The sequence below is a fragment of the Thamnophis elegans genome, chromosome 2, assembly GCF_009769535.1.
Source record: "Thamnophis elegans isolate rThaEle1 chromosome 2, rThaEle1.pri, whole genome shotgun sequence".
Lineage (NCBI taxonomy): Eukaryota > Metazoa > Chordata > Lepidosauria > Squamata > Colubridae > Thamnophis > Thamnophis elegans.
In genome coordinates, this window is record NC_045542.1 from 80,241,977 (window position 1) to 80,259,500 (window position 17,524).

At 36.2% G+C, this 17,524-nt stretch overlaps 1 protein-coding gene across 1 annotated transcript in view; it reads right to left on the reverse strand.

Moving 5' to 3' along the window:
* Window positions 1–13,890, reverse strand: part of RBM27 (RNA binding motif protein 27) — a 34,407-nt gene extending 20,517 nt beyond the window's left edge. Inside the window, 4 exon segments of the mRNA XM_032239045.1 lie at window positions 3,598–3,639; window positions 5,923–6,050; window positions 8,085–8,203; window positions 13,603–13,890. Coding sequence (XP_032094936.1) covers window positions 3,598–3,639; window positions 5,923–6,050; window positions 8,085–8,203; window positions 13,603–13,661 — 348 coding nt within the window. The 5' untranslated portion in view covers window positions 13,662–13,890.
* Window positions 13,891–17,524: the final 3,634 nt, after the last annotated feature.

Genomic DNA, 17,524 nt, shown 5'->3' on the forward strand with positions numbered 1-17,524 from the left:
ATGACTAGAAGCATTCAAGCACAGAGGAAGAGAATTGTGTCCATCCTTGCCTTGTTCATCCTGCAAAAGTGTCTGGAATTTGTCTTGCCTGAAATATGGAATAAGCAAGGCTGCAACTACCTGGAACAGGTCCAATGAAATCCTGACTCACAAATGCTTTCCCAGAACAAAAAAAAACATTTCTTTCTTTCTTTCTTTCTTGGTTACTACTTCAAGTTTGAAAACTACAAGGGCAAATAGTGGGAACTAAGGATTCATGACACTAGAGTTCTCTATGAAAATAATGGCAAGCCCTAGTTTGCTGGATTTCTGATCAGGAATTTTTTTTTAAAAAAGTTACATTATACCTATTGTTTTTATGGGAATAAGCTGCTGCTAGCTTATGGAACGAGTGCATCAAACCTTGAAAATCTTGAAATATAAATTTCCAAATCAAATAGATGGACATTTTAAAATTTATATTTTCATTTTTACTTATTTTGAATCTTAAGACAATACTACTTTATTCTGACAAACACATCAGATCCACTTAACAGCATTAAACAAAGAATCTACGGTAGCCTGATTAACAAATATTTTGACCCTTCTAGCCTTTTGGGCTGTGATGGTTTTCTTGTCTACTTTCAACAATCATGGGCTCTTCCAAGCAATTAAAGTGAATACAGTTCAGTCTTATGAAGTGGAAGAGCTGTCAATTTTAATACAGGTAGTCCTTGATTTATGACTACAATTGAACTTCAATTTTGAATGTTAAGTGAGTTTGCCCCATTTTATGACATTTCTTGCCACAGTTATTAAATGAATCACTGTAGTTGGTAAGTCAGTATCAATTATGTAGTGAATCTGGCTTCCCCATTGATTTTGCTTGTCAAAAAGTGATCACAAGGTCTTGAGACACAGCAACAGTCCTAAGTATGAACCAGTTGCCAGCATCTGAATTTTGATCACATGATCATGGAGATGCTACAAAGGTCAAAAGTGTGAAAAATAGCTGTAAGTGCTGTTGCAACTTTGAACAATCACTAGATGAACTGATGTAAGTCAAGGACTACCTGTAATGAGACTTAGTTAAAAAAATAAAAGTTTCGCGGGACCTGGAAGATCAAGAAAAATCTCTCCTGGACCTACTATCAAATTGGTCCAATTTGAAAATCAGAACCTCAAACACTGTAAACGGCTTGTGAAATAAACACTGAACTGTCTGGTAATCTACAATTGGGATGGGGGTTGGAAGAACGAAGGATTTGAAGAAAATTTTAAAATAAGTAGAAATGCAGAATGTCTGGAAATTCTCAGTCATTCAAGTCATGGTTGCCCCAAAGGTGCTCTTTCAAGAGGCATTTGACAAAAAGGTCCAGTTGCCTTTTGAAAAGCACTTTGTGACAGAAATGCAAAACAATAAGAAAAGCGGTTGATGCAGTGGCTCAAGGCATTGGGCTAGGTACCAGGAAACAGTGAATCCTAGTTCTACTTTAGGCACCTAGCCACTTTTTTCAATCAATGGCAGAAAACAATAGCAAATCATATTTGAAAATGTTGCCAAAACCATATGGGCTTGTCTCTGCATGCTCAAAACTGACTCAAGTGCATAAAATATAAATAACAAAAAACACCATTGCCAATCATTAGCACAATGGGTGCTCTATTAACACTTTCAGCTTGTGCGGCAGTCAGTGGCATAAGAAAAAGTGCACAAATGGAAGGAGGAAGAGATTCAACCAAATATCAATGTATCACACAATATCCCACAGTCAATGAAAAAATGTAGCTGAAACAAGGCTGGAGATCACCTGCTTTAAAAGAAAATTTGGAAGTACATTCTTTACAATTCTTTATTTTCTTGCACCTTTGTTTTTGCACTTTTCTTTCATTTTTCCCTCTTTTTTTATTCTATTAAGTTTGTTGTTAAGCTTTTTATTCTGTATTAAAATACGTAATGAAATTTATAAAAAACTAAATAAAAACAATGATCTGAAATAAACTTCCAAATCAGTCTGAAATACAGGAAAGAAAGAAGATTTTAGAAATTCTTGCCCAGATTTAAACATTAGTGAAATCTGAACATTGCATGCTAGGAGACCCAATAGTATGTCTAAGCTAGAAGAACTCTGTAGAATAGCAGGAAGCCAGACTAGGAAAAAAAAACTTCTATCTGGCTAAAGGAAATGTTTGGGAGCTGTTATTTCTGCCAAAAGTGGTGTTTCCAAAATGTTGATTAAAAGGGTTTTGAAACCTTTGCACCCTGACACCTTCATTCTTTCTTATTTCGAACCTTAACATTTGCAAGCAGATAGTAAGGAGAAATTTCCTGACAGAACAATTATCAGTAGCACAATTTGCCTCCAGAAGTTAACACTGGAAGTTTTAAAGAAGAGATTGGATGACCATTTGCCTTAAGTGGTGTAGGTTTTCCTGTCTGAGCCGGGGGTCGGGCTGGACTAGAAGACCTCCAAGGTCCCTTCCAACTCTGTTGTTATGGTTATTATTAAGTATGTACTGAAATTTGCAGAAGAATGTCAAGTTTAACTTTGCACTATGTAGACACTGTATCAAGACTGGTTCATTTAGGGATTTATTAAGGCATACCATTTGACTAAACTTTTGCATGCATCTTTGCGCTTTATTTTTGAACCAAAAGAGAACCTTAGAGCTATGTAAAACACCCTTTCAAATGCTTCTCATCACTTTGTCATTGTGTTCATTTAGGTAATGTCGATATCCAAAGTGACAACTTCAACAGATAATTGTATTTCATCCAGTCTTTCACTACTGTGTTCCTTTCAAATGTTTTTAGCACAAACCAAAGTGTGGTGAAGTAATAAAATACCTTAAGATATGCTTTTGTACCACTGCTTCTGTTCATAGCATAGTGAACTTTAGAAAATTTCAACCCTACACTAGTTTTTAAATTAGCAATTAATCACTGTGAAAACAGGTAACTTATTTATTTATAAGATCCCTTCTAAGACTGTCATTAATAGTGGTGTTTCAGATTTTCAATGGAAATTGATTTTGGAGTGTAAATCTTCCTTAGTAGAACTGCACTTTCTGAACTCTAACAGAGATGGTCTGCACAAAATATATAGCTGACAAGATTTAGCTACTGTATAATATTTTCTAAAAAATAAGCAAAACATTATTTGATTATGTGCCATCAAATTGGTGATAACTTTTAGCAACTACTTAGATATTCTCCATGACAATTTGTTTCTAAATTATCCCTAGGAAGTCAGAATTTTCTTAAATTCAAGTGAAGTTTTTCTGATGAATAATTTGCTAGTAAAGAGCAGAATTTAGGAGACAGAAAAATCACAGTGTGAATATGAGGACTATGTGATACAAAGATATCATCTCTCACTTGACCTTATCTAAATATAGCAGAGATCTCAAATGTAATGCAGCCTGAGTTAATAAAACATTAATCTTAACACATGTTATTTTCCCAATTACATTTACTCCTAGATAAAATATCCATTGTGTTATGAAAGTGCAATATTTAAAATGGCAGCCTCTGACCTTGTAATTAACAAACAAAATACAAGCTATGAAGCAATTCAAGCAGGACAAGAATACATGTTTGCATTATTCCATACGAACCTCTGAAATGGGAATAACCTTCTTTAACACAGTATTTAGCATCTATAATAAAATATGAAATACTGTATGAAAAATACAAATATAAAAGCACATTTAATGCAATACTGAAAACTACTTGATATCACATTAGATTTTGTCTTTATGAATGAGTGCATTTTCCGCAAAGATCTAATTATCTTTTAGCTACAATTCTTGAATGGAGTCATCCAGATTTTATCTTTGACTTTAAACAACATAGGGGACTGCATGAACTGCAAAATCTGTTGTATTTGTTGCATGAAAACAAGCACACAGTGGCTCAGAGTTTGAGTAGATTGTTCTAGATAGGGTCTTGATTCAGCCAAATTATGGCTGAATGTTCTAGGTTTTATCCAAGAAAAATCTAAAGATGTGAGAAGGTGGGTGGTATCTCATGTTCGCTTTCCTTCTCTACGCTGTGTGCCAACCTGCCTGCTTTACATTCCCTATCGTCAAATTTAGCATGGCATACCTAACTGGTCTACAGAGTCACATACTTCTTTGACTTTCACAGCTTCTTCCTTCATCATAGCTCTTCTCTTATACAACTACGGTAGTTCAACGGATCTCAAATGGTTTTCCTTGACTAATCAATGCCTTCCCCATCTTTCTATCCCTTTTTTCCTAGTGCTGGAACCATCAGTACTACTGGTTTTATTTATTTGTTGTTTTCACATTGGAACATATGTATTTAAGCTCCATCCATGCTCACTAAGCACACGTGTTTTGATCCAATATGGACCAGCCAATATGGACCAGTCTGTTTCATCCATAGGGCAGTCCTTGCAAGAAACCTTTTATGCATCCCTGATAATATCTGGACTGGAAGAGCATATTAAAATGAAAGCAAATGGTTGAATATCTTCAGAGAACAGAAATTTTCCATTATAAATAAGATATTGTGCCTCAACTCATCATCACAGTGGTTCCTTATAGAATTCATCAAACATGGAAATTCCTGTTTACTAATGAGACTTCCTGAATTCCCCCCCCCTCCCAAAAGGAATTAGAAAACAATTCAGAAAATAGTTCAGAAAAAAATAATAATCAACATGGCCACAAACTTTCTTAAAGAGTTCAATCCTGACCGGTTGACTTAGCCTATAAGGTGGTATATTAATCTAAGTGCTACTGCTATCAGGAAACATAGTACATGCAGGTGTGGGTTCCTGAACTGGTTGGTACCAGTTCGCTGCTCACGTTGCTTGCTTCGCTTGCCCATCAGCTGTGCGTTGTTCACGCATGCGCAGTTGACCAAAAATTGTTCTGCGCATGTGCAGAAACATGCCAGCAATGGCAGAAGAGACCGGGGAACTAGTTCGGGGGGGGGGGGGGGGGGCGGCGGCATGGCTGGCCTGGGTCTATGCCGGTTCTGCGACCCAGCCAAATCATTACTAACGGTTCGACCAAACTGGGAGCAACCCACCTCTGGTACATGCCTAGCTAAGTATAGAATAAGTATCACAATTCTAGCATCCCCTATTATTAAAAAAAAAACCTAGTCTTCCCAATTCAGATTAGTGTTCCATAAGTTCTTGTTGTCTGTCTCCCTTACATAATTTGTGCAGGTTTTAATATCAGAAAGGACAATATAGTGTGGAATACAATTAGGCAGCTTCCAGCAGAAATTTCTGAAACTTGTTTCACATGCATTTCTTTTCGGCTAATTATATTAGTTTCATTCACTTAGAATTATATTTGTAAATAATTAAAATATTAGCATTAGAAGTAACAAAATCCCTGTTTATTATATATGATATAATTTAAAACTTGGTATATATGAATAGAAATATAAGTCTTCTAATTATAGTGTAATGTTCTTATAATATAGGTAAGGGGTAGCATACTAGGGATTATGCACCCACACCCGCCATTTCCATAGCCTGGTTCCCAATGGCTCAAAGCCTGAAGATGGGTCCTGGCCCAGGGGTTTGGGACCCCTGATGTATGGTAAACCAGGTCTCCTTCAAAAATAAAGGGAAAACTATATGCTGTGTTTTCCCGAAAATAAGACCCGATCTTATATTAATTTTTGTTCCAAAAGATGCATTAGGACTTATGTTCCAGTTAGGTCTTATTTGGGGGGAAATAGGAGTATCAAGTAAACTGGAATAAGGCAATAGTGTTATATTTACTTACCTGGGATTCAATCCCATTACATTTCACTAGGTCTTCTTTCTCGGTGATGTGCTTTGGCTTATGCACAACTACCTTAGAGTATACTCAATGAACAATATTGGGGTTAATTCTGAATAGATTTGCACAGGATTTCTCTAAGTATTAAGGAAATTATATTGAAAAACTTACCATTGCTTCCTCTTTGATTTCTTCTTTTCCTTGATTAGTTTTCAGATCTGGTTTTACTGGTTCATTAGGAACTAGGTAATCCTTAGTATATAGGCTTTCAAATAGTTTGTCAACAAAACCCGATGTTTCTGTGGGAGACAATCAAGAAAATTAATCATGTTTCTAATGAACCTAACTTTCTAGTTTTGCATTAAAGTTGCCTTTTCCCTCCATATCAATTCAAGCCCAGTAAATTAAAGAGCTTCAAACTTGGTGTTCCAGTAATAGAAGCATCACTAGTGTACCACACTGTTTCAAACATAAATTGTGATGTGATTGAGACCTGACATTTTAATTTGAAACATTAAATACTGCATGCTTGCCATGCCCTTGATTATGCCTAAAATAGTTGTTCAGATTTCAGGGTCATATTCTTAAAACTATATTAAGAATCCACTGGGAGATCATTCTGTCTGCTGAAAAGGATGGTATAAATTTCGTTTTAAAACCAGTATAATTTCCTCAAGGCACTAACTTTATAGCCTATTGAGAACAAAAATCATGTCTGCCATACTGAAATTTTAGGGTTTTTTTCCCCAATGAGCTGTTGCATTTAGGATGCTGAAAATATTTCCCTGCATTTGGGCAAGCTTGGATAAAATCAAATGTCACCAATTTTACTTTAAGTAAAAGCATATGTAACATCATATAGTTTCATTATAAATTCCCAAATTATGCTGGATGATTACCTTTTCTGGAGAAAATAACAAGTCTTAACAATCATACTGGCCTTCCTGTATAGCATGGGTAAGGTAGGTTGTTTTCAGTTTGGACCAAAGTTGGGAAGTGGAGATGCAGTGGCTTGCTTCTTTCTACCTTGCTCATCCATGTTAGAGCTGCAGATAGGAAGTAGATGCACACTGACGTATTATGTCCTGGTAGGCTCTCCAAACTTAGACAACTAGGTCTACTGCATGCTGGAGTAAGATGGGCCTTGGCCTGATGAGGAACTTTGTTTAATGTTTTAATCTACCAAAATGACATTTAAATGTTTTTGCCATTGCCATCTTTTGAGTTATTTTTATTTTTTTGGTCTAGTCTATAGCACTGGGTTCCTAGTAGTCTCCCTTCTAAGTAATAACAATTCTGATTAGCCTTTTAAGATGAGCAAAGCCTGAGTCCAGGCTATCACTAAGCTGGGGCAAATTTCCCTATGTTTAGCACCAACATTTTGTAGTGAATCAGGCATTTATATTAATTATCTGTCAATAGGTGATGTTGACTATTAGCAATCACATAGATTTTCTCCATGATGATCTGTTTTAATTTTGTCCTTCAAGTCTTCCACCAAGGCTCATCATACTATGACTGAATCCATCCATCTTGCTGTTGGTTGTCCTCTTCTTCTTTTGCCTTTTATTTTTCTCAGCTTTAGAACTCCTCCAGAGCGCTACGTTTTGCCTAATGTATCCCCAAATAGAATCATTTGTTATTGGTCCTTTCTGCCATGAATGAGACCTCAATGTTAATTTGTTCAATGTTCCATTTGTTTGTTTCCAAAAACAAAGTTTGAAAGTGTTAATATGACACTTTCCTTTACTTGCTTCTTTATGTATGATGGTTGATCCTAAAAAAACAGAATATATCCACTACCTTGGTATCTCCATTATCAATTCCAAGGCTGGTTGTTGCATTTGTTGTCATTAGTTTGGTCTTCTTTATAATTAATTTTAGTCCTATTTTTCACAGTGCCCCTTAACTTTTACTATTAGAGCTTGCGGATCCTTTGCATTTTTAGATATCAGAGTAGCATCATCAGCACAGTGCAGGTTACTGATGTTTCTTCCTCCCGTTTCAAACCACAGTAATCTTCCAATCCTACTGCCTTAAGTATATCCATTATTTAGCTGAATAAATAAGGAAAGAATATACAGCTTTCGCTCACTCATAGAACAGTCTGTAGCTTCCTGATCTGTAAATAGGTTTCCCACGAGGGTGGGATGTTCTGGGGCAGGAATTTATATATTTGCCCTTAGTATGTTTTAATCTGCCCAACAAATGAAGGTCTAAGTAAATCATTTATTTTAAAATTATATTTTTTTAAAAAAAAGCAACAATGTAGTAATAAGAAATATGTATATGTATATCTATAATACATTATTAATAAATATAAATAACTGTACCTTTTTGCAGAAATACATCTAGCTGATCAGCACAGAAAGCCTTTAGTTCTTTTTCTGGCTTGTCTTTTTTGACCAGTGCAACAACATAGTTAGCCAAGGCTGATGGATCAGCATCACATCTGAGGAAAAATACTTCTATTAGCATATACTTTTAGTGTCAGAAGTCTAACACAAGAATATATGTTGTAATAAGCTTATCTGAAGATGCAGTATGTTATTCACATAGAGAGTTCTAGTACATCTTCTACATGGGTGACTAGTATACAATAGAAAATTTAATGTACAAACATGGAAGAGCTAACCAAAACATTTCACATAGGAAGCAATGCTCCGTACTAATGATAAATTCAATGTTATTAAGAATAAAATAATATAAAAAGTAACTAGCATTCAGTTAAGACTAGAATGTAAGATTCAGCTTATTTACCATACTTTTCACACTACAGAATTCTGTAGTGTTACCAGATCACAGCAAAAGCCACAACGTGATGACTGAAGGTTTATGTCCATAAAAATGCCTTTAAAAATGTTAAATGAATAGTTACTTTTTTCCATATTATGGGCTCCATATTAAGTTTCTTCCATTACTACAGGCTTAGCAATTTTATGCATATTATTTTACTGTTATTTCCCATGGTTCCTGTTTTAGAAGACACTATTTGGCTGGGGCAAAATGCTTTAATTTTTTGCCTGCCTGATCCTTGATTAGCCTCATTAGTTTTCTCTCAGATACTCTCTATATTTTTTCAGAGGTGCATTTTCTTCTTTCCTCAAGTTTTTGTTCAGATTCTTTTCCTGTTTCTGTTCCTCCCACCTCAGTCAGTCATCTCGGGACTTCCTGTCATTTTCTCTCCTCTCCCTTAACAGTTTTTCTGCTTGTCATGTCAGATTGTTCTGTGCAAAGTTGTCAATCCATCCAAACTAATAGCTTTCCTTCCTGAGTGTACTACAAGAAGTTGGTTTCAAAAGTAATTGGGCATTAACTGAACTATTATGGTGTTGAAACCATGCACCAGCATTAACTTTCAATATTATCAGATATATCCAGGGCTCAGGAGGAAACAGATACAAATTGTCTAGACCTGAATCATTTGCCCAAGCTGAATAACTATCTTATTCCTTACAAAAATATCACTTTAAAATGTCCTAATAATCATTTCCATCAGATAATTGAAAATATTTTATGTCCTGAATTTTTTTTAAAGTAAACCATAAACACAACTTTATTAATATAGAAATCTTTAGATTATGACAAAAGTATGCGCCCAAGAATAACCTATTTTGGGAATATATTTTTATTCTAACCCAATATAGGTTGGGAGCATATCCAATAATCCAGTGATGTTTAAGTTACTAAATGATCTGATTTTTAAAATACTAGCATATAAGTTATAATTGACATTGAAAGTGTTCATCATATTTTAGTTACAACAGTGTTATAAATTATAGCAGGAAAAACTAAAGAAAGTGATAAGGAGAAAAACACAAGATCTCTTGCAGACAAATATACAGAATAAAATATTTGACATAAAAGCCTTATTTTGCATATTTGGCTGCAAAAGAATACTGAACACCACTTCAATGGCATGAGATAAAGATCTTAGGATTCAGCTCTATGTATCTGCAGGGTTTCTGGAAGTAGAGTCATTGCAGACTTGAAAATCCCGAGGTACAGTAATATTTTGGCTTAAAACAATTGTAAATTTACAAGATACAAATACACAAATACTTTTGGTATATTCCTGTTAGTTTTGAAATGAAGATTTAAAATATGTACACTGTGTGTGTTGATAGATCCTTGTTTACATAGACAATGTTTTGTTTATGCTTTTTATGAATGAAATAATGTAAACTCAATTCTTCTCAACATTAACTTAATAGTACATCAAGTTGATTATCCAAAATGGCTTGGCTTGAAAATAATTCACATATTGCATTATATATTGGTCATATTTATACAATGTACTAAGCTGTGATATGGTTAGTTTATGGTTCACATAGTAACTCAGGTATTGTGGATCATAAACTATGTTTGTTTATTGCAGGGGTAGTCAACCTTTTTATACCTACCGCCCACTTTAATATTTCTGTTAGTAGTAAAAATTTCTAACCGCCCACCGGTTTCCACAGTAATGGTGATTTATAAAGTAGGGAAGTAACTTTACTTTATAAAATTTATAAAGCAGAGTTACAGCAAATCCTTACCGCCCACCATGAAAGCTGGAACGCCCACTAGTGGGCTGTAGGGACCAGGTTGACCACCACTGGTTTATTGCATGAGGGAATGAGGCAAGACAGTGAAGAACCATGATGACTTGCCAAGATTTTTCATGATGTATATCTCTTTGTAGATGGCTTTCCCTTGATATATTATTCTTATGGCTCTAAAATTCTTTGGATATTTTACATGAACTCAACCAACTAGGATCTATTTAATCTATGTAACTTACTAAAAGATTAAATATAGCCATGTTAAAGAAGAAACTTTTGTAGTGACAACAAAGCAAATAAAATCAACTGATCTATAAATCTGAGTGTGAAAATCTTCATCTAGATGTTAATTGTTGAATAATAAAACATAGGACAGACTTCTGTTGCTTGGTAATGTATATTAAGTGCACAATTAAACAGAAAAAATTAGGCAATCTTAACTAAAGTGCATCTTTTAATGAATTCATAAATGGAAAATAAATATGATAGATGAGAAGTTTGAACATCTTTTGTTTAGTATTCTGTAAATACTTCCTTTGACAGAAATAGCAACTTCCAAATATTTCCTATAGTCAACTAAGACTCTATTCTTGCTTTTAAATATTTTTTCACCAACTCTTCTCTATCGAACTCTTATAGGCAATATTCTTAGGGTTCCTTGCATGTTTGAGACCTCCACAGATATTTAATATGCAAGTCTGTGGACTGTTCAAGCTATTCTAGAGCATTATTTTTTGTATGTTCCAGATCATTGTCTCGTTGAAATAGCCAACCGTTTTGGCTTCAGTTTCTTCACTGACTGTGGGACATCAATGCTTCTATGATATTTTGATATTAAGTTGAATTCATTCCTTCTTTTATTTGTGTATTTCCTTTGCCACTGACTGCCACATAATCTCAAACATAATAGAGCCATCTTGTGTTAATAGCAGCTAAGATATTCTTTTCTTCAAATGCTTTACTCTTTTTCTTCAAATGTATGTTGTGTGTAAGGTTGTGACCAAGTCGTTAATTTTTATTTCATGAGTCCAAGCCCCTTTGTTCAAAAATGTTTTAGACGTGTTCAAGGTTTTTTTTTTTTTTTTGCATACCTTAGATGATGACTTTTGTGATGAGGTTGGAGAAAAAGTTTCTATTTGGTAACTATCCCTTGTAGTGCATTCTTGTATAATGAATGTTGTACTGTGGACAACTTCTCCAGTGTTAGCTAAACTTTTCAGCAGGTAGTTTGCAGCAATCTGTGAATTGTGTTTTATAGATATGTCCAGTTCCAGGTAATTTTGGCAGAGATTTGTCTTGATCTTCATGCTAATGTCCCACAGCCAGTGAAGAAAATGAAGCTGAAAAGAAGTTGGATAGTTCAGCAGGACAACAATCTGAAAGATACTTCCAAATCAATCATGAAGCTCTTACAGTCTGTACAGTTCCCAGTTGAAAATTACTGAAAACCTGTGGAGAGAAAGCTCCAGCATGCCATTCATGCTAACAGTCCCAAGGATTTCTAACCTAGAAGATCTCTGTAATGAATAGTCAGGGAAAAAGTCCAAAAGCAGCAACAGAAAAACTTCTGGGTGGTCAGAGAAAATATTTATTTGGAAGTTGATATTTCTGCTGAAATAAATATTACAAAATGCTGACTGTCCAGACTTTTCTACTTTCCACATAGATTTTTTTATCCATAAACAACTGCTTACAAATAGCAAACATGCCTTGAGATTTATAGCAAGGTACTGTGCTTACGGTAACCGGTAACCGTATGCAGGTTATATTCTCATCACTTAAGGATTTATTGAAATGTAAATAGCTATGGTTAACTAAACTTTGCATTCAGCTGTAAAACACAATACTAAATTATAAACACTAAAATAGCCTTTCAAATGTGCTTGGAAATTTGGACAAACATTCATAATTCTACAATTTTATACGGTATAAAAATTCAAACGACTCCACAGGTTAGTTAGAAATGCCAGCTGCTTATGCAACGTAATAATTCAATGTTATTCTACCTCATTTTATTTTTATCTTAGGGAACCAAATCAGCATTCCAGTTTAAGAACTTAATTCACGAGATATCACAACTACTTAAAATAGGCTGTAAAGTTTGGGATAACATAGTTAAATATTCAAGGCCAAAGAGAAAAGTTAATAATTACAAAAATTAAGAATTGAGATAATTTAAGTATATTCTCTGGAACTTCTACTCATAATTTTAAATGTCACGCAGCATAGTACTCTTCAATGCAACATGTACACTTTAATTTTTTAAGTGTCAGTTTGAAATAACTAAGTGGTTTGTAGTATAAGCAACAATTTGTACTTAAAAACATATATGCAATTATAGTATAACACAGCTATTCAATAAAATATTTCCCTCTGTCAAAACAACTGACACAGTAAACAGAAGATAAAAAGGTGTATTCCAAAACTTCCCATGAATGTCCTGAAAGATATAATAACTGCTATAAGGACAAATTGTTGGACGAAATAAAACAAAATGTTTCAGGATTCAAAATTTAAATGGCTCAGAATCTCTCAAAGTTATAGACAATGTGCTTGCATAAAAAAAAAATTCAGAAAATCTCTTGGTATGTTAGCTTAGCAATATCATCGAACTCGGCAAAAAAATAATATTTCATTATCCTAGTCCTTTGCTTTCTTCTAAAAGTCCCCTCCCCTTTTTAGTACTCAATTCGAACCCAAATTTAGACAACGGGTCCGAGCGAAGGATGGACAATAGTTTCATTTCTTCTCCGCGTTGCTATAGTTTATGATCCACTGCCCTAAAGAAACGTTTTTTGTTTTTTTTCACTTCCACGCAGCGCCTCTGAACAGGAGCTTCCCTCTCTTGTCAAACCCTCATTCTCCGCAATACTCTCAAACCACGACCGGGACGTTTTGGGAAACAAGTAAGGCGAGCAAAAAAAAACCGCTTTTTGTCCCCGTGGAAACACAGGCGCTTCATCACCCCTTTCATTCTCACGTGTCTCTCTTTCACAACCTCCCAATTCCCAGCTTATTCTGTAGCTGTTATACTACAATGCCTTGCTCGGAATCTAGACGGAAGGACCCTCCACGCCACCGGCAGGACCCCGCGCCCCCTGCTCCCTCTCCTTGGTGTCCTTCGGTTTCTTTTAGCCCCAGCGCTACGCATCCTTTGCGGGCCCCTTCCCAAGCCAGCCCACCCTCCTACCCCGGGTCAAGCCCCATCATCCCCGCCTTAAGGTCCCAAAGTCCCCTCACCCTGAGCTCGCCCCCCACCCCCGCCCGTCCGCCCACTGGCGCCTCTCCCGCACCATCCCGCACTCACATCGGCTCCAATAACTTGGCCAGCCAGGACTTGAGCGCGTCCACGTTCTCTATGATCATGGCGAGGAGGGTCGCGGCGGCGGCGGCGCTGCAGTTACACTTCGGACAACATCCCTCCTCCCTCCCCCCCCTCGCGTTGACTCCGGTCCCTTCTTCCCTCTCCCGCCAAGTAGTCACTCGCCAGCAGCAGCAGCACTCTAACTCTCGCCCCTCCCCCGTTTCGCCGAGCCTGGGCCTAAATCAGACCAGGAACTAGCTAAACCGAGAAGGGCGCAACGCAACCTGCTGGGTATCGGAGAAGGGGCGGGCACCCGGTTTCGCAGCGGAGCCAATCGGACGACGGAGCTTCGAGGAGAGCCAGCCAATCGCGCGACAGCGCCCTCGAGTGAAGGGAACCAATCCGAAAGCTGCTGGGAGTACAGTAGCAAGGGATGAGCGGGGGAACGGGAACCGGTGGGAGGCCTCAGCAGGTTAGGTCGAGCCAACACGCATTGAGACCTTTGTAAAGAGAGCTCCTAATTGAGGAGAGCTGACGCCGAAGCGCGGGTGGTTGGAATACATGAAACCGCGCAGCTTAAAAAGTGTGTTTCCGAGCCTTTGCCGAATACATTCCTACGTACAACTCACGTTAATCTGGCACAGATCGAGTCGGAAATGATCTGCGTTCTGTGCACGGTGTCGTGCTAATTCCCCAAGGGTGAATTTTTCCCTACACTATTTTCAGCAAATGCGTGGTGATTGACTTATTAGCATTAGGGAAGACTTTGTATTGAGTACACGAACGATTCTCTTCAAGTGCATAACTAAATTGCACATGGCTACAATCTCGCCTCTCCCAATAATTCTCATACTTTCTAGCATTGGATATAACTTCAAGCATGAAGTTAAGATGAAAGCTAATATGCCATAAATTTACATCATCTAAATCCCCAAGAAACAATATACTATGTGAGGAAAGCAGTATCTATCAATCTTGATATGTAACTTGAAAATATTTACCAAAATACATATGATTTGCACACTAATCATGTACAGTATGCACATCTACACATGCACAGAAAAGCCATAGTAGTATAACGGTTTAAATGTTTGGAATAGGATGGGGAAAGCCACTTTCAGCCATAGATACCCAATGAATTAGGCCAATCACTCTTAGTCCAATCTACTTTATTGTGTTCTAGGGATAAAATCAAGAGAAATACATCTAAATATTTTGAATTCCTGGCTATAATGAAATTAACATCAGCAACTGGAATTTGTATACAAAGACATTACATTGACCCTTCCCATTTATGCTAATCCTAATATTTATTGATAAAAGTTTAAGCCGTATTATTTTGTTCTATGCAGTGCTGGTTTTTATGAATGTTACTTAATAAATGTTCAAAGCAAAATAATGCAATAATTTTATTTTCATTCATTTATCAAGATAGCCAAATTGACAGAAATCAGATGATACAGAATCTTGAAATTAGAGTTGGAAAATCAGGTGATGCAGCAAAAATAGTAATATAAGTACATTTTATTTTTAGGTGCTCATTTAGCAAGTTATACCGCAAAATATTAAAGCATATTTTCAGTAAGAATATTTATTGTTTCATGAAGCTAAAGAACAAAACTACAAAATATTCTTTATTTCTAACATTGTTCAAAAGTTTCCTTGTGTTTTAAATTTCTGCTATGGATCTAAAGGAATTTAAATGAATATATCAACCATCTCTTCTGTAAACAGAACACTCTTGGAGCATATATTAAAATTTCCAGGCATCTTATTGTTAGATATCCCCCCCCCAGAGGTTTCCACCAAGGTCCTCTGCTCCGGCGGGAACAGAGGTTTAATCCCATTGGTCAAAAGATCTGACAGATCCCTTTAAAAGGGGATGCTGCCAGACCCTTCAGCCGGATGCTTACCTGACTTGTAATAAAGAGCTGTTGTTACTAGAGCCTTTGTGTACCTTTCCTTACCCGATCATTATTTGACTATTTCATATTATTTAAAATTAGATAGTGCTCCTTATTATATAGTATATTCATTTGAAATTTGTGGGAGGGTAATTCTGTAGGCTTGGAATTGTCTACTCAAAAGTAGGATTTATATTCATCATTAGTTTATTGTAAGATAGTGAATTTATGAATGTAGCCAAATAATGTAAGTACAGTAATTTCAGTAAACACTAAACAGTAAACTAAAGACAGACGTATCACAGACATCTTTGGAAGTAATTTTCACTGAAGGAATTTTCAGGGCTAATACTTGCGATGAATAAGACAAATGAATCTGTGAACTATTTTAGTTTCCCAAATGCCTATCATTGATAGGTTCTCTGGATTTAGAAACTAAAAAGGCACTTCCTGTCATATTTTTGAATGCTATTGCTGCATCATTACTGCACAAGATAAGTCTAATTTTGTTAGTGCTTTGATTCCGTGCATATTGTTATGTATGTGCAGTATAGTATAGCAAAAGTAATATTGCTTATGTAGTAATAGAGATTTCAATGGGGTTTATTTCCTAATAATTTTGAATTTTTAACTGCATATAAGTATAAATACAAAATACCATCTTCTATTTCTTTTGTGTGTGTGTATGTGCAAGGTTTCTAAGAAAACTATTTTAAATAAAACTCTGAAAAAACATCAATGTTGTATAACAGTCCATTTTTCTAGAAATACCTATTTTTATCCTCATGTTAATTTTTTCTCATCAATACTGTATGATTTTTTCATATGAAAAAAGGATATGTTACTTAGTAAAAATATGCTCTGCCTCACTGGCAATTTTGAAAGCTTGCATACTTTTAACAAGAGATGGCTTAATAAAACCCTTTATCTCTTGGAATGCTTTTTCACTTTGAGAAACATTGCAATATGACATCAAATTGAACATCAAGTGGCACCGAAAAACTTCTTGGATATATCACAACTTATGCATACTTTGGAAACTTTCAGAAAAAAAAATAGGATAGTGAGCCTCACAAAGGACTATGTGGCTTATTTTTGCTCCTGCAAAATGCATTCCTTTGGCATGCATTTTAGAATCAACTCCTAAATGATAGTGATCATATAATCCAACCAACTTGAATATCAAAATTATAATTAGTTATATTTACTTTACTAGAAGACATTTTTTTTCTGTAGGAAGAAAAGTATTTAAAAACAATTAAAAGAATGGAAACACAATCAACACTGATTACATTTGCAATTTTGCAACAGCTTCTGAAAAGTTTTTTCACCTCTATTTCTTCCGCTTATGACATCAAATATACATAAACACAAATATCAGAAAGACTGAAACGTAAGATTGGATTACTCCTATCGGTGAGCATCGATAGGTTTCAACCTCTCGGTGCATTATGGGAAACGTAGTATTCAATTCCAGACCTCGCGGTTTGGGGGGGGGGAGATCCCACGCGACAAGCACTGTAAAGTAACGTTTGGTTTGTAGCGAATTGTAGTTCAGCTGGCGGGTACCTTACACTGTGTTAGCGCTGCGCAAACTCAACATCCCAAAAGTCTTTGCGAAGGAACCGGATCCACCTTTAGTTTAAATGCATTGTGGGGAGAACCGGCGGCGTGGAGTAGGGGGCGTAAGCTTGCAGGTGGAAGTCTTTCAGACTCTCGAGAAGCGATGACGGTGAATATCGGGTGACAGCTCGCCTGGATTGATTTTAGGGGCTTAGCTAGCAATTGGGCCACGAGTATGGATCGGAGGATGACGGAAAAAGCAGAAAAGGGGCGAAGAGGCCTCCCCCACTTCCTTCTTATGCTGTCATTTATTGAGATATACCCAGAGCTGGGACGCATCACTTCACTTACAAGGAGGCTGGTTGGAATACTCCGGGTTAAATTCCACATGGTTTATAAACGGATACTAAATAAGCAGAGTTGTAATGCTATTTACGACGGGTAGCATAAAATAGTTC